General features: G+C 37.6%; 1 protein-coding gene across 4 annotated transcripts in view; it reads left to right on the top strand.

Moving 5' to 3' along the window:
* Positions 1 to 24387, top strand: part of IMMP2L (inner mitochondrial membrane peptidase subunit 2) — a 916263-nt gene that overhangs the window by 28532 nt on the left and 863344 nt on the right. For all 4 annotated transcript variants that reach the window (XM_061197933.1, XM_061197935.1, XM_061197934.1 and 1 more), the window contains exon 3: positions 15691 to 15827. In XM_061197933.1, coding sequence (XP_061053916.1) covers positions 15693 to 15827 — 135 coding nt within the window. In that variant the 5' untranslated portion in view covers positions 15691 to 15692. The remainder of the gene's footprint in view (positions 1 to 15690; positions 15828 to 24387) is intronic.

The following is a 24387-nucleotide window of genomic DNA, read 5'->3' as shown; positions in this document are numbered from 1 at the left end:
AAATGTCTATTTAGGTCTTCTGCCCATTTTTGGATTGGGTTGTTTGTTTTTTTGTTATTGAGCTGCATGAGCTGCTTGTAAATCTTGGAGATTAATCCTTTGTCAGTTGCTTCATTTGCAAATATTTTCTCCCATTCTGAGGGTTGTCTTTTCGTCTTTTTAAAGGTTTCCTTTGCTGTGCAAAAGCTTTTAAGTTTCATTAGGTCCCATTTGTTTATTTGTGTTTTTATTTCCATTTCTCTAGGAGCTGGGTCAAAAAGGATCTTGCTGTGATTTATGTCATAGAGTGTTCTGCCTATGTTTTTCTCTAAGAGTTTGATAGTGTCTGGCCTTACACTTAGGTCTTTAATCCATTTTGAGTTTATTTTTGTGTATGGTGTCAGGGAGTGTTCTAATTTCATACTTTTACATGTACCTGTCCAATTTTCCCAGCACCACTTATTGAAGAGGCTGTCTTTTCTCCACTGTATATGCTTGCCTCCTTTATCAAAGATAAGGTGACCATATGTGCGTGGGCTTATCTCTGGGCTTTCTATCCTGTTCCATTGATCTATATTTCTGTTTTGGTGCCAGTACCAAACTGTCTTGATTACTGTAGCTTTGTAATATAGTCTGAAGTCAGGGAGCCTGATTCCTCCAGCTCCATTTTTCGTTCTCAAGATTGCTTTGGCTATTCGGGGTCTTTTGTGTTTCCATACAAATTGTGAAATTTTTTGTTCTAGTTCTGTGAAAAATGCCATTGGTAGTTTGATAGGGATTGCATTGAATCTGTAGATTGCTTTGGGTAGCAGAGTCATTTTCACAATGTTGATTCTTCCAATCCAAGAACATGGTATATCTCTCCATCTATTTGTATCATCTTTAATTTCTTTCATCAGTGTCCTATAATTTTCTGCATACAGGTCTTTTGTCTCCTTAGGTAGGTTTATTCCTAGATATTTTATTCTTTTTGTTGCAATGGTAAATGGGAGTGTTTTCTTAATTTCACTTTCAGATTTTTCATCATTAGTATATAGGAATGCAAGAGATTTCTGTGCATTAATTTTGTATCCTGCTACTTTACCAAATTCATTGATTAGCTCTAGTAGTTTTCTAGTAGCATCTTTAGGATTCTCTCTTAATTTTTTAAAAGCCAATTTCACTCACAGTCTAAATGCTAAATAATGCTGTATTTTCTTTTTAGCTGTTCAGCAAGTATTCTGATGCTGGAAATACATTCTTTAGCTAATTCAAAATATTATTGCTTCAGGAATAAGTAGGCTTACGGTGAAATAGTCCAAAGTCCTCTAATTACTTTCTTTGGGTTGTAGATAAGTACCTGGTCTGTTTCATTTACACATATATTTAAGTTGCTACATTGTTAGCTTAATATCCACATTGCCTTTAGCTTCTACTTAATGACAGCAGTTATGCTTTTCTATTAAATTGGAAAAAAAATAGAGTACAGTGTTGAAATCTAAATTTTGTGGTTATTAGAGTTTAAATCTTACCAAGCTTCTCCCTGCTAATGGTCATCATTTAATACGGTTTTCTTCATTTCATAGAAAGCTATTTTCTGTCCTGTTAATTTTTATGGTAAACTACTTTTGTAGAATCTATGGCATCTTAATAACTGAAATTTGAGATTGGGCCTTACTTGTAAATGCAGTGAAATGGTGTCTACATGGACTTAAAGGATAAGGATATAGGATTAGGGTGGCCTGAGCCAGCTCTTAGAGAGGGCAACTGTTGTGATGTGGATTTTGTTTTATATGGTTTCCAAAAACATTGGGATGATGCTTTCCATATTGCTAAGAAACAAAACAAAGCAAAATAAAAAATAAGCATTAAATCCAGTCTTATTCCTCACTGCTCTTAATATATCTCCTGTTCCCTGGTCTGGCCGGTATTCTCACTATCTGAAATAGGCCATATGTACCTTTACTCTCATAATCACATTTTCCTCTTGTCTGAGAAATTTACCAAATGTAATTTATCCTTCTTTTATTTTCAACATTTTAATGAAAAATTTTAAACGTACAGAAAAATTGTAAGAATTTTAGAGTGAACATTCTTAAACTTACCACCTACATTCTAATTCATTTTTTTCTTTTCAGCTTTTCACATGAATTTTTTTTTCTTGCAATTCCAGCTCTTATTTTTCTTTTCTTTTTTCCCAACATCTATTATATAAATTATTCCTCTGGTCCAATTTTGTTGCTAAGTCATATATTTCTTATATTCTGCTTAAAAATAATTCTCAAAACACCTAAGACAGTGCTGGTGTTGGGACTCCATAATTCTTGTTATTTGGCAGACATCAGGAAAGATGATCATCCCTAACCCATCAAATCTTAGAACAAGATTAGATTCAAAGCAGAACAAAACTATCACTTTGGATATTAGGTGTCCCATTATTTAGAAGATAGGCTTTATAGGTTTTATTGTATGTAATGGACATTCTTAAGTCTCTTGCCCTTTTTTGATTTGTTATTGCTAGTCCTTTGCTTTGGACATGGCTAATGCTTTTATCTGAAGAAACACCTTTTATTTGATAATCTAGCCATTGTTCTCTAATACATTACACATAATATGTTCAGATGTGAGTTTTATGGGGTTTTTTTCCCCTTCATACTAATGCTTATTTTTAAAAAAAATGCCACACATCTGAACATTTTGAACTTCCAAAACACCCCGCAAGGTTTCTCACGTGGAAAAATTGTGGCTCAGGAAGATGAAGTAATTTGTCCAAAGTCACATGATTGAATCATGATTTGTACTGAGGTCTTTTGGATTCTCAGGGAATCCAGGGAAGTCCCACCACTGTGAATTTTTATTTTTATTATTTATTTATTTATTTATTTTAACATCTTTATTGGAGTATAATTGCTTTACAATGGTGTGTTAGTTTCTGCTGTTTAACAAAGTGAATCAGCCATACCTATACACATATTCCCATATCTCCTCCCTCTTGCGTCTCCCTTCCACCCTCCCTATCCCACCCCTCTAGTTAGACACAAAGCACTGAGCTGATCTCTCTGTGCTATGCGGCTGCTTCCCACTAGCTATCTATTTTACATTTGGTAGTGTATATATGTCAATGCCACTTTCTCACTTCGTCCCAGCTTACCCTTCCCCCGCCCTGTGCCCACAAATCCAGTCTCTACGTCTGCATCTTCATTCCTGTCCTGCCCCTAGGTTCATCAGAACCATTTTTTTTTTTTTAGATACCATATATATGTGTTAGCATATGGTATTTGTTTTTCTCTTCCTGACTTACTTCACTCTGTATGACAGACTGTAGGTCCATCCACCTCACAACAAATAACTCAATTTCAATTCCTTTTATGGCTGAGTAATATTCCATTGTATATATGTGCCACGTCTTCTTTATCCATTCATCTGTTGATGGACATTTACGTTGGTTCCATATCCTGGCTATTGTAAATAGTGCTGCAATGAACATTGTGGTACATGACTCTTTTTGAATTATGGTTTTCTTAGGGTATATGCCCAGTAGTGGGATTGCTGGGTCATATGGTAGTTCTATTTTTAGTTTTTTAAGGAACCTCCATACTGTTCTCCGTAGTGGCTGTATCAATTTACATTCCCACCAGCAATGCAAGAGGGATCCCTTTTCTCCACACCCTCTCCAGCATTTATTGTTTGTAGATTTTTTGATGATGACCATTCTGACTGGTGTGAGGTGATACCACACTGTAGTTGTGATTTGCATTTCTCTAATGATTAATGATGTTGAGCATTCTTTCATTTGTTTGTTGGCAATCTGTATATCTTCTTTGGAGAAATGTCTATTTAGGTCTTCTGCCCATTTTTGGATTGGGTTGGTTGTTTTTTTGATATTGAGCTTCATGAGCTGCTTGTAAATTTTGGAGATTAATCCTTTGTCAGTTGCTTCATTTGCAAATATTTTCTCCCATTCTGAGGGTTGTCTTTTCGTCTTATTTATGGTTTCCTTTGCTGTGCAAAATCTTTTAAGTTGCATTAGGTCCCATTTGTTTATTTTTCTTTTTATTTCCATTTCTCTAGGAGGTGGGTCAAAAAGGATCTTGCTGTGATTATGTCATAGAGTGTTCTGCCTATGTTTTCCTCTAAGAGTTTTATAGTGTCTGGCCTTACATTTAGACCTTTAATCCATTTTGAGTTTATTTTTGTGTATGGTGTTAGGGAGTGTTCTAATTTCATTCTTTTACATGTAGCTGTCCAGTTTTCCCAGCACCACTTATTGAAGAGGCTGTCTTTTCTCCATTGTATATTCTTGCCTCCTTTATCAAAGATAAGGTGACCATATGTGCGTGGGTTTATCTCTGGGCTTTCTATCCTGTTCCATTAATCTATATTTCTGTTTTTGTGCCAGTCCCATACTGTCTTGATTACTGTAGCTTTGTAGTATAGTCTGACGTCTGGGAGCCTAATTCCTCCAGCTCCATTTTTCTTTCTTTAGATTGCTTTGGCTCTTCGGGGGTCTTTTGTGTTTCCATACAAATTGTGAAATTTTTGTTCTAGTTCTGTGAAAAATGCCATTGGTAGTTTGATAGGGATTGCATTGAATCTGTAGATTGCTTTGGGTAGTATAGTCATTTTCACAATGTTGTTTCTTCCAATCCAAAAACATGTTTGTATCATCTGTTTGTATGATCTTTAATCTGTTTGTATCATCTTTGATTTCTTTCATCAGTGTCTTGTATTTTTCTGCATATGGGTCTTTTTTCTCCTTATGTAGGTTTATTCCTAGGTATTTTATTCTTCTTTTTGCAGTGGTAATTGGGAGTGTTTCCTTAATTTCTCTTTCAGTTGTTTCATCATTAGTGTACAGGAATGCAAGAGATTTCTGTGCATTAATTTTGTATCCTGCAAGTTTACCAAATTCATTGATTAGCTCTAGTAGTTTTCTGGTAGCATCTTTAGGATTCTCTATGTAGAGTGTCATGTCATCTGCAAAGAGTGACAGTTTTACTTCTTCTTTTCCAGTTTGGATTCCTTTTATTTCTCTTCCTCCTCTGATTTCTGTGGCTAAAACTTCCAAAACTATGTTGAATAATAGTGGTGAGAGTGGGCAACCTTGTCTTGTTCCTGATCTTAGAGGAAATGGTTTCAGTTTTTCGCCATTGAGAACAATGTTGGCTGTGGGTGTGTCATATATGGCCTTTATTATGTTGAGGTAAGTTCCCTCTATGTCTCCTTTCTGGAGGGTTTTTTTATCATAAATGGGTGTTGAATTTTGTCAAAAGCTTTTTCTGCATCTATTGAGATGATCATATGGTTTTTATTCTTCAATTTGTTAATATGGTTTATCACGTTGATTGATTTGTGTATACTGAAGAATCCTTGCATTCCTGGGATAAACCCCACTTGATCATGGTGTATGATCCTTTTAATGTGTTATTGGATTCTGTTTGCTAGTATTTTGTTGAGGATTTTTGCCTCTATGTTCATCAGTGATATTGGCCTGTAGTTTTCTTTCTTTGTGACATCTTTGTCTGGTTTTGGTATCAGGGTGATGGTGCCCTCGTAGAATGACTTTGGGAGTGGTCCTCCCTCTGCTATATTTTGGAAGAGTTTGAGAAGGTTAGGTGTTAGGTCTTCTCTAAATGTTTGATAGAATTCGCCTGTGAAGCCATCTGGTTCTGGGCTTTTGTTTGTTGGAAGATTTTTAATCACAGTCTCAATTTCAGTGCTTGTGATTGGTCTGTTTATATTTTCTATTTCTTCCTGGTTCAGTCTCGGAAGGTTGTGCTTTTCTAAGAATTTGTCCATTTCTTCCAGGTTGTCCAATTTATTGGCATATAGTTTCTTGTAGTAATCTCTCATGATCCTTTGTATTTCTGCAGTGTCAGTTGTTACTTCTCCTTTTTCATTTCTAATTCTATTGATTTGAGTCTTCTCCCTTTTTTCTTGATGAGTCTGGCTAATGGTTTATCAATTTTGTTTCTCTCCTCAAAGAACCAGCTTATAGTTTTATTGATCTTTGCTATTGTTTCCTTCATTTCTTTTTCATTTATTTCTGATCTGATCTTTATGATTTCTTTGCTTCTGCTGACTTCGGGGTTTTTTTTTTTCTTGTTTCTCTAATTGCTTTATGTGTAAGGTTAGGTTGTTTATTTGAGATGTTTCTTGTTTCTTGATGAGGATTGTATTGCTATAAACTTCCCTCTTAGAACTGCTTTTCCTGTACCCCATAGGTTTTGGGTCATCGTGTTTTCATTGTCATGTGTTTCTATGTATTTTTTGATTTCTTCTTTGATTTCTTCCATGATCTTTTGGTTATTTACTAGTGTATTGTTTAGCCTCCATGTGTTTGTATTTTTTACAGATTTTTTTCCTGTAATTGATACCTAGTCTCATACTGTTGTGGTTGGAAAAGATACTTGATATGATTTCAATTTTCTTAAGTTTACCAAGGCTTGATTTGTGACCCAAGATATGATCTATCTTGGAGAATGTTCCATGAGCACTTGAGAAGAAAGTGTATTCTGTTGTTTTTGGATGGAAAGTCCTATATATATATCAATTAAGTCCATCTTGTTTAATGTATCATTTAAAGCTTGTGTTTCCTTATTTATTTTCATTTCAGATGATCTGTCCATTGGTGAAAGTGGGGTGTTAAAGTCTCCTACTATGATTGTGTTACTGTTGATTTCCCGTTTTATGGCTGTTAGCATTTGCCTTATGTTTTGAGGTTCTCCTATGTTGGGTGCATAAATATTTATAATTGTTATATCTTCTGGATTGATCCCCTGATCGTTATGTAGTGTCCTTCTTTGTGTCTTGTAACATTCTTTATTTTAAAGTCTATTTTGTCTGGTGTGAGAATTGCTACTCTAGCTTTATTTTGATTTCCATTTGTATGGAATATCTTTTTCCATCCCGTCACTTTCAGTCTGTATGTGTCCCTAGGCCTGAAGTGGGTCTCTTGTAGACAGCGTATATACGGGACTTGTTTTTGTATCCATTCAGCCAGTCTGTGCCTTTTGGTTGGAGCATTTAATCCATTTACGTTTAAGGCAGTTATCGATATGTATGTTCCTATTACCATTTTCTTAATTGTTTTGGGTTTGTTATGGTAGGTCTTTTCCTCCTCTTGTATTTCCTGCCTAGAGAAGTTCCTTCAGCATTTGTTGTAAAGCTGGTTTGGTGGTGCTGAGTTCTCTTAGCTTTTGCTTGTCTGTAAAGGTTTTAATTTCTCCATTGAATCTGAATGAGATCCTTGCTGGGTAGAGTAATCTTGGTTGTAGGATTTTCCCTTTCATCACTTTAAATATGTCCTGCCACACCCTTCTGGCTTACAGAGTTTCTGCTGAGAAATCAGTTGTCAACCTTATGGCAATTCCCTTTTATGTTATTTGTTGTTTTTCCGTTGCTGCTTTTAATATTTTTTCTTTGAATTTAATTTAAAAAAATTAAAAAAAAAATTTTTGGCTGCATTGGTTCTTCATTGCTGCACGCGGGCTTTTCTCTAGTTGCGGCGAGCGGGGGCTGCTCTTCGTTTTGGTGCACTGGATTTTCATTGCGGTGGCTTCTTTTGTTGTAGAGCACGGTCTCTAGGCACACGGGCTTCAGTAATTGTGGCTCACAGGCTCTAGAGTGCAGGCTCAGTAGTTGTGGTGCACAGGCTTAGTTGCTCTGCGGCATGTGGGATCTTCCTGGACCAGGGCTCAAACCCGTGTCCCCTGCACTGGCAGGCGGATTGTTAACCACTGTGCCACCAGGGAAGCCCTGTATTTAATTTTTGATAGTTTGATTAATATGTGTCTTGGCTTGTTTCTTCTTGCATTTATCCTGTATGGGACTCTCTGCACTTTCTGGACTTGACTGACTATTTCCTTTCCCATATTTGGGAAGTTTTCAGGTATAATGTCTTCAAATATTTTCTCAGTCCCTTTCTTTTTCTCTTCTTCTTCTGGGACCCCTATAATTCGAATGTTGGTGTGTTTAATGTTGTCCCACAGGTCTCTGAGACTGTCCTCAATTCTTTTCATTATTTTGTCTTTATTCTGCTTTGTGGTAGTTATTTCCACTACTTTATCTTCCAGGTCACTTCTCTGTTCTTCTGTCTCAGTTATTCTGCTATGGATTCCTTCTAGAGAATTTTTAATTTCATTTATTGTGTTGTTCATCATTGTTTGCTCTTTAGTTCTTCTAGGTCCTTGTTAATCGTTTCTTCTGTTTGCTCCATTCTGTTTCCAAGATTTTGGATCATCTCTACTATCATTACTCTGAATTCTTTTTCAGGTAGACTGCCTATTTCCTCTTCACTTTTTTGGTCTAGTGGGTTTTTACCTTGCTCTTTCATCTGCTGTGTATTTCTCTGTCTTCTCATTTTGTTTAATTTACTGCATTTGGGGTCTTCTTTTCAGAGGCTGCAGGTTCATAATTCCCAATGTTTTTGCTGTCTGCCTCCAGTGGCTAAGGTTGGTTTTATGGGTTGTGTAGGCTTCCTGCTGGAGGGAACTGGTGCCTGTGTTCTGGTGGATGAGTCTGGATCTTGTCTTTCTGGTGGGCAGGACCGCATCCCAAGGTGTGTTTTGGGGTGTCTGTGAACTTATTATGATTTTACGTAGCCTCTCTGCTAATGGGTGGGTTGTGTTCCTGTCTTGGTCGTTGTTTGGCATGGGGTGTCCAGCACTGTAGCTTGCTGGTTGTTGAGTGGAGCTGGTTCTTAGCATTGAGATGGAGATCTTTGGGAGAGCTTTCGCCGTTTTATATTATGTGGGGCCGGGAGGTCTCTGTTGGACCAATGTCCTGAACTCAGCTCTCGCATCTGAGAGGCTCCGGCCTGACACCCGGCCAGAGCACCAAGACCTTGTCAGCCACATGGCTCAGAAGAAAAGGGAGAAAAAAAAAGAAAGAAAGAAAAAGTAAAATAAAATAAAGTTCTTAAAATGAAAATTAAAAAATATTGTTAAAAATAAAACAATAAAAAAGTAATAAAAAAAAAGGAAGAAAGAAGCGAGCAACCAAACCAATAAACAAATCCACCAATGATAACAAGCGCTAAAAACTATACAAAAAAACCCCAAAAAAACAAAACAGACAGAACCCTGGGACAAATGGTGAAAGCAAAGCTATACAGACAAAATCACTAAAAGAAGCATACACATACACACTCATAAAAAGAGAAAAAGGAAAAAAAGTATATATATATGTAAAAGGAAGAGAGCAACCAAATCAGTAAACAAATCTACCAATGATAGTAAGCTCTAAATACTAAATTACAATAAACATAAAACCAGAAACAAATTAGATGCAGAAAGCAAACTCCAAGTCTACAGTTGCTCCTAAAGTCCACCGCCTCAATTTTGGGGTGATTTGTTGTCGATTCAGGTATTCCAGAGATGCAGGGTACGTCAAGTGGGTTGTGGAGATTTAATCTGCTGCTCCTGAGGCTGCTGGGAGAGATTTCCCTTTCTATTCTTTATTCCCACAGCTTCTGGGGTTCAGCTTTGGATTTGGCCCCGCCTCTGCATGTAGGTCACGTGAGGTCGTCTGTTCCCTGCGCAGACAGGACGGTGTTAAGGTAGCAGCTGATTAGGGGACTCTGGGTCATTCAGGCTGGTGGGAGGGAGGGGTACGGAATGTGGGGCGAGCCTGCGGCGGCAGAAGCCAGCATGATGTTGCACCGGCCTGAGGCGCGCTGTGTGCTCTCCCGGGAAAGTTGTCCCTGTATCATGGGACCCTGGCAGTGGCGGGCTGCACAGGCTCCCAGGAGGGGAGGTGTGGATAGTGACCTGTGCTTGCACAAAGGCTTCTTGGTGGCTGCAGCAGCAGCCTTAGCGTCTTATGCCCGTCTCTGGGGTCTGCGCTGATAGCCGCGGCCCGTGCCCATCTCTGGAGCTCATTTAGGTGGTGCTCTGAATCCCCTCTCCTTGCGCACCCCGAAACAATAGTCTCTTGTTTCTTAGGCAGGTCCAGACTTTTTCCTGGACTCCCTCCCGGCTAGCTGTGGCGCACCAGCCCCCTTCAGGCTCTGTTCACGCTGCCAACCTCAGTCCTCTCCCAGTGTGGACTTTTAAAATTGGGTTTTTTTTTCCAGACCATGATTCACTTTATGTGTAACCCCATTACATTTCTTTCTTTCTTTTATTTTTTTAAATAAATTTATTTATGTATTTTTGGCTGTGTTGGGTCTTTGTTGCTGTGCACAGGCTTTCTCTAGTTGCAGTGAGCGGGGGCTACTCTTTGTTGCGGTGCTCAAGCTTCTCATTGCGGTGGCTTCTCTTATTGCGGAGCATGGGCTCTAGGTGTGCGGGCTTTGGTAGTTGTGCCTCACGGTCTTCAGTAGTTGTGGCTCGTGGGCTCTAGAGCATAGGCTCAGTAGTTGTGGCGCACGGGCTTAATTGCTCTGCGGCATGTGTGATCTTCCTGGCCCGGGGCTTGAACCTGTGTCCCCTGCATTGGCAGGCGGAGTCTTAACCCCTGCTCCACCAGGGAAGCCCAGCTTTCTTTCCTTTATTTTTTTTTGGCTAGTTTTTCTTCATACTTTATTTTTTCTTGCTGTTTTGTCCTTTCTGCAAATTTTTGAGTGAGAACTATTAAGTCACACAAGTTAAGAGATAAATAATTTCATGCTGGACTTCACATTCTAAAGATTACCAATTATCTATTTTTATGGTATTTATTTATAATCTGAAAGGAGGAAGGTGGCCCTGAAATTTATTGCAAATTGGTATCCATCAGTTACTTTCCCAGATCTGCTTCCAGTGGAATCAAAATTGTTCTAGTTCATCAGTTATTATTTTTCCCTTGATTCAGTGTAAACGTATCCTAATGCCTCCTGCCTCCTATTGCATATGCTTATGCTTTGTTTGCAGAGTGAGGTTATTGGTACCAGGAGCTCCTGGAGAGATACATGGAGGAGGGTAGCCTGATCATGTGTGGTCATCTACTCATTTCTTGTGATCTTATCACAAGTCCTTTGGGAAGGAACTAGGACTTAGTGTGCCTTTTTACTTTTGGTATTTTAGCATAGTGAGTAGCACAAAGTAGGCACTTAATGTGGAGAGAATGAAAATGTAAGCTCCACGTGGCCAAGGACCAAGCCTGCCTTGTTCTGCATTATGTGCTCACCCGTTAGCACAGTTACATAGTAGGTGATCAATAAATATATATTGACTGAGTCAGGAATTGGGTGTCAGATTTGTTTGGGTCCCTGCTCTTTTATTGTCTGATATTCGTAGTTTGAATTTACAAATAAAATCTTGATTTGGCTATCCAAATGTGCAGGCTGATTTCTATGATGGAAAGGTTACATTTTATATAAGATACTGCTTTGTAATTTATTGTTTTCCTCTTACCTTCAAACCTGCCACACAATTTTAAAATAGTTTTTATAATTAGGATGACTTGAGTTGTATTTATTCACCTGGTTGCTATGGATGAGTGATTACTGACTTTGTATAAGCTAAAATATATGCAAGTTTAAGAATGATTTTAGATGAATTCATGTATGATCAAACCATAAGAAGTTGTGAGAGGAGAGAGGTATTTAGAGTACAGGTCATTATATGGTTGAGGTCAGTAGCACCAAAAAACCTTTTACTTGCGGGTGTTTTATACCAGGTGGCAAATATGATTTCAGTGGACTCTGAAAGCTTATTTAAAAATATTCTCAGTTTATGTACTTTAGCAATGAACCAGGTGTGCCTACTACTTAAGCAATAATTTTCTCAGGAGCAATGTTTTGAACGTAAATGACTTGCGTGGTTACTAGAAGAATGAGTTTACTAGTTCACTAGGAATAAAAATTATTCCTTTTTTGCCGGGGATGGTCACATTATTATTGCTTAAAGGAACTTTTGTCAGAGAAAGTGGACGCTAGGTACGTATTAGTATGGTAGTTTTAAACATTTAAGGTGTGAACAAAAGACCAGATCATCCCAATGGTTCTTTATAGAAAAAGAAATACATTAACTTTAATGAAGTGTGAATGCCATAGCACTTTAAACATTCTATTTGATATGACTTGACATAGAAGTATAATATTCATTTCTTCATTTATGTATAGCTTTAGTATTCTAATCATAGTGAGAAGCTTCTAAAAGCGTTTTATTATGAGGTAGAGGTGTGGTTCACAATTCAGGTAGGATAGGACTGTACTGAGACTTTGCTTTTAAGCCTCTGAAAGTAGTGACCCCTTATCTGCAAGGCAGCTTTTATTTTTCCCCTTGGCTTGGGGCAGAATCTGCATACCTTCAGATTGGCATACCTCCCACAGCTCCCACATGCTCTTTGAGAATCTCTCAGTAGAAAAATATTGTCCTTACCGTTGTGCATGAGATGGCGGCAGTGCCCTGATCAGCAGTGGAGTTGTGAGTGTGAGAAGGGAAAGGGCAGTGGCTTTCAGGTCTTTACCTGTATTTAAAATGTCCTTTCACATAAATTGCACTAGTTCCAACTTCCTCTCTGCTTCCCTTTTTAACTATTTGTTTAATAAAAGCAAAGTTTTTTTTCATTTCAACATTAAAAAAAAATCTCAAACCTAAAAGGCAACATAACATTTCTTCTTAGTCAATAATAATCTAAGTGCTTTTCTTAATTTTAGTACCTTCTCAGCGTCCTGGAGAAACAATAAAAAAATGTATAGGAATATAGAATGTTAGCCCTAGAAAGGATCTTAGAAATTGAATCTAACCCCTTTCTTTTTATAGATGAGGAAACTGAGGACCAGAAGTGAGTTGATCAAAGACATGCAGCTAGTTGTAGACATAGAGAGGACGCCACCTCAGGGCCCCTGACTCTCGTTACCACGCTCCTTCCTGGGTGCCACAGTGACTGAATGCAGTAGCAATGTAGGGGGGAGTTTATATTGGAAAAGAAGTGGAGGTATAAAATTCTGGGAACCTGAATTTAATGCAACTTATGTTAATGTATTTTTCCCCTTTAATTTACATTGTAATCATGCATGCTGCCTTACAACTGGGATAGCTGTGGCGTCATCGTATTTGAAGATTTCCTAGTTTCTATCCTGATGCTATCCCTAGTTATTTAGTGAAGGTGAAGGTCCATGCATGCAGGGCACAGGGAACAGCAAAGAGAACACATTATATTTTCATTCTGTCCATATATTTGCTACTTTTATTCTAAGAGCCACAGATGTATAGAAACATGTTTTTCTATTTGTATTTGTTCTTTTTTTTTGAGTCTAAATCCTCTGGTTATCTAAGTCTCTTTGACCTGATTATTAAAATATATTTAAGCAAGCATAGGTTTGTGTGTTTAAAGCCAGTTTATTAATTACTTAAATAGTCAAGTGGTCAGGTTAGTTGTTATATGAATTGTCAGTATTTTTTTCCTGTTTGAACTAAAGTGCTTACTATGGGTGAGTAGAAAGGTAAGAATTTTCAAGGCTCTTCAAACCTTCAAGATGTTTTCAGAAGCATGTAATATTCTGTCATAGTCTGAATTGGCTACATAAAAGAATTGCAGTCAGTTATAATATATTGATCGGTGCACAAACAGGGAAGAATCTTACTTGTTCTACTTGGAGCAGCAGAGACTAGACTGCAAAAGTGTGGTTTGTTTATTGTGATGGGGAAGAGAGCAAGACTAGTTTTACCCCATAGTATCTATATATTAAAGTGAGTTCTGAGGACCATCTTTCTTTTTTAAATATTAGAAACCAACTGAAGTTCAAAGAAGAAAATAGTTCATCATCTACTTTCTCAACATCTAGAATGAACCATTTTTAGCATTTTGATAAACCTGCTTTTTTCTGTCTCTCTCTATATTTTCATAATTATTCAAGTGACATATGGGTGTTTATTAAATAATTAAAACAATACTGCAAATAACTATTTAAAATGCTTTTATATGCATACATTTATGTAGAAAATATATTGTTTAGTGAGAGTTTTTAGATGATATTATACTGTATATGTAGCTGTCTTTATATCCTCTGCACTTAACATTGGTGTTTAGCAGGCAATAAATAAATGTTTACTGAATTAAAAATTGAGAATTAACATAGTAAAGTTTGTGTGTACTCCATCCAAATTGAACTTCTTTTAGTTTCTATAATAACCATATTTTATTTTGCTCTGAAGACTTCATACATGCTGCTCCTTTTGCCCGAAGAGCCCAGGTCTCACCTCAAATGCCATTTCCTTTGAGAGACCTTCCTGAATCATTTTCTGATGGATAGACTTCAATGCTCCAGAGACATTGGCCCATTTTAATGCTCATTTCCATTGGAAATATTTGTTTAAGGGCAGTCTTCCGTGGCACTTTGTAACTCCTTGAGTGCAAGGACCGTATCTACTTTTCACTCCTGTATCCCTAGCACCCACCTTATGACCTTGTACTTATTAGAAGTTTGAGGAATTGAATTATGAGCATGTTTTTAGGACTTTGGAACGTAATCCAAGGGAATGACAAAATAACAGTGCTTGGGTAGGTCACAACTACCCCTTGACAGTTTTCTTGTCTCCTCTCCTCTCCCCAGCCCTTGCCCATCCATTTTCAATCCTGTCAGTTTAACTTCCAAAATAGGTATAAGTTTGCCGATGTTGGTCCATCTCTACCACCACCACCACCACCACCACAATCCATCCTACCATCATCTCTTGCCCTGGACCGCTAGAATAATCCAGTCTCCCTGTATCTATCTAGTCCTGTTCAAGAAATAAAACAGACAAAAATTATAGTCTGTTACACAGTATGAATAAGTAGTTTTGAGAAACTGGTGAACAAACTGGTCATTTGTCTTTTCTAGCCAGGAAGGTTCTTCATCTGTTGGACTGAGTTTGGCTCCATTGGGTCTGCTAGGGTAGCATATCTTGATCTCTCACTATTTTGTTTTTCATTGCTTGAGACAGTTTAAGATTGCCTTAGCTAGGCAATCTAAAATCTGAAAATTAATCAAGTTACAGGGCTAAGTGAGGGTTGATAATTTTCTGTATTGAATTCATATGCAGTGATTTTTTTTCTTGATTTCTCATAGATTTCATTGTTGTATTAGTTAGGATCAGTTTGGCTGCTATAACATAGGCTCTATAGCATTGGCTTAAACATGCTGGAAAATGATTTACCTCTTAATTAACAGCTCAAGTGTAAGCGATGCAGGGCAATGACAGTGCCTGCATGGTGCTGGGGACCTAGGACCCTTCTATTTTGTTGCTTTGCCATCTTTAACTTGAGATGGCTACTCCTGTTCCTACAACCACCTCCTTATCACAGGTATCACAAAATGGGAACAGAAAGTGGAGGGCATACTTCTTTTAAGGGCACAGTGTGGAAGTATGTAATTTCTGCTTATATGCCATTCATCAAACATAGTCACAAGGTCACACTTAGCTGCAAGGGAGGCTGGGCAGCCATGTGTCCCACTAGAACTTCTATTATTGCAGAAGAGAACAGATATCAGGGCTTTAAGGAGCATCTCCACCATAGTCAGCAACAGGAAAGGATTTACTTTTGGAATGCTTATTTTTTTTCTAACTCATTGCTTTGTGAGGAGAAATTTTCTATTGAAATTAGTAAGCTACTTGAGCTACTGAAAAGAGTTAACCTAAGTTAATGTATTTGCCTTTGGGATTTTAAGTCAAATTTATTCCAATGGTTATAGGGATGAGTGTGAAACATATTGAGATGAGGTTGCTTTTTCTTAACTCTTATTTTTCTTGGGCTGTTTTTGTGTTTTTCTTTTTCACCTTATTGAGGTTAATTTCATACTTGTTTTCTTTGTGCTTTTAGGTATGGCACTATCTCAAGGCTGGGTGAAGAGATACTTCAAGGCCTTTTGTAAAGGCTTCTTTGTGGCGGTGCCTGTGGCAGTGACTTTCCTGGATCGGGTTGCCTGTGTGGCAAGAGTGGAAGGAGCATCAATGCAGGTGAGACTAATGTGACTTTGTTCTTTAAAGCACATGCTTCATTCTTTCTCAGGCATCAGAAATGATATTTCTGTGTATTATCTCTATGCTGGAACTGAAAGGTTTTAAAAAGGCCTTGAACTGAAATTTAACGTTGCTAAATTTCTTTATAAGGTCTTTTAATGTAGTCATATTAAAATCAGAGCAGAGGTGAATAAAATTAACTATCAGTTCTCTGTATCTGTGGCTTTTTTTTTTTGGAATTGTAAATGGAGATTCTAAAGAAATTTTACTACATGATACAATTTTTTGTGGCTGTAGCTTGAGATTTTAAGATTTTTAGGTTATCCATATTTGAATCCATACTTAAATATCCTTTTAAGATCAAATTATTAGTACAGCTGAAAGATGGATTTGGGTCAAATTCAGTTACTCTATTGTTACACACACACACACACACACACATATACATACACACACACACACACACTTCTGATAGGTAGAAAAGTCTAGAGCATTGATCTCAGATAGTCTAGTGTATTCTTTAAGCCTGTTGCTGATTGAAAAGATTAAGTGCTATTTACATTGAAAGAAATTTGGAGTGGAGATTCCCAAAAGTTATATGCAAATAGTCTTCTGGAGTAACTTAGAGAAAACTCGATTTTTCTAAAGTTAATGTCTGGAAGCTAGCTGTTTAAGTAAGTTTATGCAACTAAGAAGAATTTGCATTTTGTAATATAATTTGTTTTCTTCCGTTATTAGCATGTATTAAGTTCATGCATTGTGCTCAATATGTGTATAAAACATAAATAAAATGAATGTATAAGCTTCTAAAAGCTTAAAATTATACAGAGAATAAACAGCTTACTTTTTTTCATTTTGTCTTAGAACTAGGTGAGGGCATAGACATCAGCTCTGAGGAGTTAGAATGAATTTGCTTTTTTTTTTAATTTTTAAATTTTATTTTATTTATTTTTTTATACAGCAGGTTCTTATTAGTCATCAGTTTTATACACATCAGTGTATACATGTCAATCCCAATCGCCCAATTCATCACACCACCACCATCACCACCTGCCGCTTTCCCCCCTCTGTGTCCATACGTTTGTTCTCTACATCTGTGTCTCAATTTCTGCCCTGCAAACCGGTTCATCTGTACCATTTTTCTAGGTTCCACATATATGTGTTAATATACAATATTTGTTTTTCTCTTTCTGACTTACTTCACTCTGTATGACAGTCTTTAGATCCATCCACATCTCTACAAATGACCCAATTTCGTTCCTTTTTATGGCTGAGTAATATTCGATTGTAGATATGTACCACATCTTCTTTATCCATTCATCTGTCTATGGGCGTTTAGGTTGCTTCCATGACCTGGCTATTGTAAATAGTGCTGCAATGAACATTGGGGTGCATGTGTCTTTTTGAATTATGGTTTTCTCTGGGTATGTGCCCAGTAGTGGGATTGCTGGATCATATGGTAATTCTATTTTTAGTTTTTAAAGGAACCTCCATACTGTTCTCCATAGTGGCTGTATCAATTTACATTCCCACCAACAGTGCAAGAGGGTTCCCTTTTCTCCACACCATCTCCAGCATTTGTTGTTCGTAGATTTTCTGATCATGCCCATTCTAACTGGTGTGAGGTAATACCTCATTGTAGTTTTGATTTGCATTTTCCTAATAATTAGAGATGTTGAGCAGCTTTTCATGTGCCTCTTGGCCATCTGTATGTCTACTTTGGAGAAATGCCTATTTAGGTCGTCTGCCCATTCTTTGATTGGGTGGTTTGTTCTTTTTAATATTGAGCTGCATGAGCTGTTTATATATTTTGGAGATTAATCCTTTGTCCATTGATTCGTTAGCAAATATTTTCTCCCATTCTGAGGGTTGTCTTTTCATCTTGTTTATGGTTTCCTCTGCTGTACAAAAGCTTTGAAGTTTCATTAGGTCCCATTTGTTTATTTTTGTTTTTTTTTCCATTACTCTAGGAGGTGGATCAAAAAAGACCTTGCTGTGATTTATGTCAAAGAGTGTTCTTCCTATGTTTTCCTCTAGGAGTTTTATAGTGTCTGGTCTTACATTTAGGTCTCTAATCCATTTTGAGTTTATTTTTGTGTATGGTGTTAGGGACTGCTCTAATTTCATTCTTTTACATGTAGCTGTCCAGTTTTCCCAGCACCACTTATTGAAGAGACTGTCTTTTCTCCATTGTATATCCTTGCCTCCTTTGTCATAGATTAGTTGACCAGAGGTGTGTGGGTATATCTCTGAGCTTCCTATCTTGTCCCATTGATCTATATTTCTGTTTTTGTGCCAGTACCATATTGTCTTGATTACTGTAGCTTTGTAGTATAGTCTGATGTGAGAGAGTCTGATTCCTCCAGCCTCATTTTTTTCCCTTAAGACTGCTTTGGCTATTCGGGGTCTTTTGTGTCTCCATACAAATTTTAAGATTTTTTGTTCTAGTTCTGTAAAAAATGCCATTGGTAATTTGATAGGGATTGCATTGAATCTGTAGATTGCTTTGGGTAGTATAGTCATTTTCACAATATTAATTCTTCCAATCCAAGAACATGGTATATCTCTCCGTCTGTTGGTATCATCTTTAATTTCTTTCATCAGTGTCTTATAGTTTTCTGCATACAGGTCTTTTGTCTCCCTAGGTAGGTTTATTCCTAGGTATTTTATTCTTTTTGTTACAGTGGTAAATGGGAGTGTTTCCTTAATTTCTCTTTCAGATTTTTCATCATTAGTGTATAGGAATGCAAGAGATTTCTGTGCATTAATTTTGTATCCTGCAAGTTTACCAAATTCATTGATGAGCTCTAGTAGTTTTCTGGTGGCCTCTTTAGGATTCTCTATGTATAGTATCATGTCATCTGCAAACAGTGACAATTTTACTTCTTCTTTTCCAATTTGTATTCCTTTTATTTCTTTTTCTTCTCTGATTGCTGTGGCTAGGACTTCCAAAACTATGTTGAATATAGTGGTGAGAGTGGACATCCTTGTCTTGTTCCTGACCTTAGAGGAAATGCTTTCAGTTTTTCACCATTGAGAATGATGTGTTCGCTGTGGGTTTGTCGTATAAGGCCTTTATTATGTTGAGGTAGGTTCCCTCTATGCCTGCTTTCTGGAGAGTTTTTATCATAAATGGGTGTTGAATTTTGTCAAAAGACTTTTCTGCATCTATTGAGATGATCATATGGTTTTTATTCTTCAATTTCTTAATATGGTGTATCACATGGATTGATTTGCGTATATTAAAGAATCCTTGCATTGCTGAGATAAATCCCACTTGATCATGGTGTTTGATCCTTTTAATGTGTTGTTGGATTCTGTTTGCTAGTATTTTGTTGAGGATTTTTGCATCTAAATTCATGAGTGATATTGGTCTGTAATTTTCTTTTTTTGTAGTATCTTTGTCTGGTTTTGGTATCAGGGTGATGGTGGCCTCATAGAATGAGTTTAGGAGTGTTCCTTGCTCTGCAGTTTTTTGGAAGAGTTTGAGAAGGATGGGTGTTAGCTCTTCTCTAAATGTTTGATAGAATTCACCTGTGAAGCCATCTGGTCCTGGGCTTTTGTTTGTTGGAAGATTTTTAATCACAGTTTCAATTTCTTTACTTTTGATTGGTGTGTTCATATTTTCTATTTTTTCCTGGTTCAGTCTTGAAAGGTTATACCTTTCTAAGAATTTGTCCATTTCTTCGAGGTTGTCCATTTTATTGGCATAAAGTTGCTTGTAGTAGTCTCTTAGAATGCTTTGTATTTCTTCGGTGTCTGTTGTAACTTCTCCTTTTTCATTTCTGATTTTATTGATTTGAGTCCTCTCCCTCTTTTTCTTGATGAGTCTGGCTACTGGTTTATCAATTTTGTTTATCTTGTCAAAGAACCAGCTTTTAGTTTTATTTGATCTTTGCTATTGTTTTCTTTGTTTCTATTTCATTTATTTCCGCTCTGATCTTTATGATTTCTTTCCTTCTGCTCATTTTGGGTTTTGTTTGTTCTTCTTTCTCTAGTTCCTTTAGGTGTAAGTTTAGATTGTTTATTTGAGATTTTTGTTGTTCCTTGAGGTAGGCTTGTATAGCTATAAACTTCCCTCTTAGAACTGCTTTAACTGCATCCCATAGGTTGTGGCTCGTCGTGTTTTCATTGTCATTTGTTTCTAGGTATTGTTTGATTTCCTCTTTGATTTCTTCAGTGATCTCTTGATTTTTTAGCAACGTATTGTTTAGCCTCCATGTGTTTGTGTTTTTTACGTTTTTCTCCCTGTAATTGGTTTCTAATCTCATAGTGTTGTGGTCTGAAAAGATGGTTGATATGATTTCAGTTTTCTTAAATTTACTGAGGCTTGATTTGTGACCCAAGATGTGATCTATCCTGGAGAATGTTCCGTGCGCACTTGAGAAGAAAGTGTAATCTGCTGTTTTTGGATGGAATGTCCTATAAATATCAATTAAATCTATCTGGTCTATTGTGTCATTTAAAGCTTGTGTTTCCTTATTAATTTTCTGTTTGGATGATCTGTTTATTGGTGTAAGTGAGGTGTTAAAGTCACACACTATTATTGTGTTACTGTCAATTTCCTCTTTTATAGCTGTTAGCAGTTGCCTTATGTATTGAGGTGCTCCTATGTTGGGTGCATATATATTTATAATTGTTATATCTTCTTCTTGGTTTGATCCCTTGATCATTATGTAGTGTCCTTCCTTGTCTCTTGTAACATTCTTTTTTTAAAGTCTATTTTTTCTGATATGAGTTTTGCTACTCCAGCTTTCTTTTGATTTCCATTTGCATGGAATATCTTTCTCCATCCCCTCACTTTCAGTCTGTATGTGTCGCTAGGTCTGAAGCGGGTCTCTTGTAGACAGCATATATATGGGTCTTGTTTTTGTATCCATTCAGCAAGCCTGTGTCTTTTTGTTGGAGCAATTAATCCCTTCACGTTTAAGGTAATTGTCGATATGTGTGTTCCTACTACCATTTTCTTAATTGTTTTGGGTTTGTTTTTGTATGTCCTTTTCTTCTCTTGTGTTTCGCACTTAGAGAAGTTCCTTTAGCATTTGTTGTAGAGCTGGTTTGGTGGTGCTGAGTTGTCTTAGCTTTTGCTTGTCTGTAAAGCTTTTGATTTCTCCATCGAATCTGAGTGAGATCCCTGCTGGGTAGAGTAATCTTGGTTGTAGGTTCTTCCCTTTCATCACTTTAAGTATATCATGCCACTCCCTTCTGGCTTGTAGAGTTTCTGCTGAGAAATCAGCTGTTAACCTTATGGGAATTCCCTTGTGTGTTGTGTTGTCATTTTTCCCTTCCTTCTTTCAATAATTTTTCTTTGTCTTTAATTTTTGCCAATTTGATTACTGTGTGTCTTGGCATGTTTCTCCTTGGGTTTATCCTGTATGGGACTCTCTGTGCTTCCTGGACTTGGGTGGCTACTTCCTTTCACATGTTAGGGAAGTTTTTGACTATAATCTCTTCAAATATTTTCTCTGGTCCTTTCTCTCTCTCTTCTCCTTCTGGGACCCCTATAATGCGAATGTTGTTGCGTGTAATGTTGTCCTAGATGTCTCTTATGTTGTCTTCATTTCTTTTCATTCCTTTTTTCTTTATTCTGTTCTGCAGCAGTGAATTCCACCATTCTGTCTTCCAGGTCACTTATCCATTCTTCTGCCTCAGTTATTCTGCTATTGATTCCTTCTAGTGTATTTTTCATTTCATTTATTTTATTGTTCATCTCTGTTTTTTCTTTAATTCTTCTAGGTCTTTGTTAAACATTTCTTGCATCTTCTCGATCTTTGCCTCCATTCTTTTTCCGAGGTCCTGGATCATCTTCACTATCACTATTCTGAATTCTTTTTCTGGAAGATTGCCTATCTCCATTTAGTTGTTTTTCTGGGCTTGTATCTTGTTCCTTCATGTGGTATATAGCCCTCTGCCTTTTCGTCTTGTTTGTCTTTCTGTGAATGTGGTTTTTGTTCCACAGGCTGCAGGATTGTAGTTCTTGCTTCTGCTGTCTGCCCTCTGGTGGATGAAGCTGTCTACAAGGCTTGTGCAAGTTTCCTGATGGGAGGGACTGGTGGTGAGTAGAGCTGGCTGTTGCCCTCGAGACTCATTTGTATTTCCAGCTTCTAGAGGCACCTGCACTTCTTGGCCTGTGGCCCCTTCATCTGCAGAGTAGGCAGTGGCAGGCCAGGTCCCTCTCACGCTGTCATCTCTCTGTTTCTCCCGCCTCTGCTGAATTTTCTTTTTTAAAATCGTAATTATTGTACTGAGAATCAGGTCTCTTCCTGAGTTCAAGTGGTCAGTGAGATCCTTAGAGTGTGTGCTTTTTGGGTGAAGCTAAGGTTCTAAAGCAGGGCTGTCTGAATATTTACTTCTGCTTTCATCATTTGAGGGTGATTTGGGGCCTTCTGTTGAGCAGTGGATTCGAAGCTCAACCCTGTCTCTCAGGTTCCCTCTAGGGTGGGTCACCAGCTCCAAGCAAACTGGTCACTTGCGTTGAATGCAAAAATATTGTATTGCATGGGGTACAGCAAACATAGGAAGAGGGATTTACAGGTGTATGGCTTTATTTCTAAATGCAGTTTAATACATTGAACACAGATGGAATTTTACATTTCCTGCTTCTTTAATTTTGAATTCCTAGCAGCCTCATCTTAGACCCAATTCTTAGGGAAAGCTAAACTTTCTTAGTTGAGCTTTTGAGTCAGATCCTTCATTTGAGATTAAAACTGCCTTCTCCACAGCCATCCAAATTCCTTTTTGGTCCCTTTCATCCCTTTGAACCCATCCACAGGTATTATCCTTTGGTTACAAATAATCATGTGAATAATGATTTTTCTCCAGTTTAGTTAGTGCTATCTTGCTACACAACCCTCACTATCCTGAGATGGATTTTTCCAGAACACAAAACCTCCTAACCTGGGATCTCATGACATTCCAGAGGATCGTATGGCAATCATAGTATCCCAATCTTCATGTTTGTAGCCCAGTATATACCCAGTGAACATCTATGTTCATGGCTTGTGCTCAGAGGAAAAAAACACAAGGAACCGACCATTTTATGAAAAGAGAAGGCCTATCCCCAGTGAAGAAGGCAGTGAAGAAAGGGTTAAATAGTGTCACCCTTAAATGCCACGTCTGCTGACTAAATAGTAAGTTTGTTGCAGATACATTAGAGTTTCTTACAGTATTCCTGAACTACTACCCCCAGTAAGTCAAATTTGTTAACTTGTAGTTTGTTTGGTAGATTATGTAGAATTTCCTTGGCTACTGGTTACAGAAAAACAGCTTGAATTGACTTAGATCTACAGGGGAATAGATTGGAAGGCTTATGATGTACCTAGGAGAAAGGAAGGAGTGTGGCAATTGTCAGAGACAACTGGAACCAGGGACTTGAATGCTGCCAGGGTGCTCAGTCTTTTCTGTTTCAACGTCTGCTTCTGTCTGCATCTTGGCTTAGTTCTCTCAGACCAGCTTTCTTCTCAATGCAGGGCACATGGCAGCTGGCAGCTCTCATGCCTTTAGATGCCAATTTCATCACCGCCTGAGAGAGACTTCTCCTCATGCCTTAATTTCACTTTGAAAAATCTTGAGGAAGGACTGTGATTGATTGGGCCATATGCCCTTATCCATACAAATACAGATCAACTTTGGCCAGAAGATTAGGGTGCCATGATTGGCCCAGCTTTGGACAGGTGCACACCCCTAGCCTGTGGGTAGTTGGAGTTAGGAAATGACAGCGTATATTTGAATCACATTGTGGGCTTTCATGGTGAGGTAAGGGTGACACTTCCCAGAAGAAGAGGGGGTGCTATTTTTGGAATAAAAGGGGAAAGGATATTCTGGGAAGAAAGGAAAAAAATGTATGTTTATTATGATTTGACCTATATTTTAGGAATTTTAGACCACTTTTAAGTATAATAGATAACTTGTTTACACTTTCATTAGATATCACTAAATCATACTTAAAATTATTTAGGAGCTGAAAGTGCAATAATGAAATATGGTGATTAATTAATTCAGCATAGTTGAAGAGATCTTTGCTACTATACAGCTTTGATAACTGAACATGTTTAGACCATGGGGTTCAGCAGAATTTTTGACAAAAAATTCAAAAAAATTCTTATCTTCAAATTTCTCTAATGATTCAAGTACTAAATAGTTGGCAAGGTGTGTGGAGCTCTCTGGAAGTCCCTGAGCTTCCTTCAAGGAACACATCTGCTTTTATTGACTCTGAGGCCTGAAAATTATATCCAGGTTATTGCAGTTGGTTGATTTGTTGTGGAACAGAAGGAGTATTCTGGATCCATGGTGATGTCTTCTTGTACCAAGGCTTAAAAGTATGAAAGGAAGACAGAAAAAGCAATAGGCAAGAAAGAAGAAAAATGTGAAGAAGAGGAAAGAAAATAAAAGATCAGTTGGGTGATGGAGAAAATTAGACAACTGGGACACTGAGCAGGAGACAGAGTGGCACAGAGGACCAGTGATGAACAGACTCAAGACAGAAAAGTACTCCAGTGAAGGGGCTCACGGACCCCTTTCTGGAAACTCCCTTGGAATTGTACCCTCGAATGCTGAC

The sequence above is a fragment of the Eubalaena glacialis genome, chromosome 8, assembly GCF_028564815.1.
Source record: "Eubalaena glacialis isolate mEubGla1 chromosome 8, mEubGla1.1.hap2.+ XY, whole genome shotgun sequence".
Lineage (NCBI taxonomy): Eukaryota > Metazoa > Chordata > Mammalia > Artiodactyla > Balaenidae > Eubalaena > Eubalaena glacialis.
The sequence above is the reverse complement of the archived record's forward strand: the minus strand, read 5'-3'. Positions and strand labels throughout refer to the sequence as shown.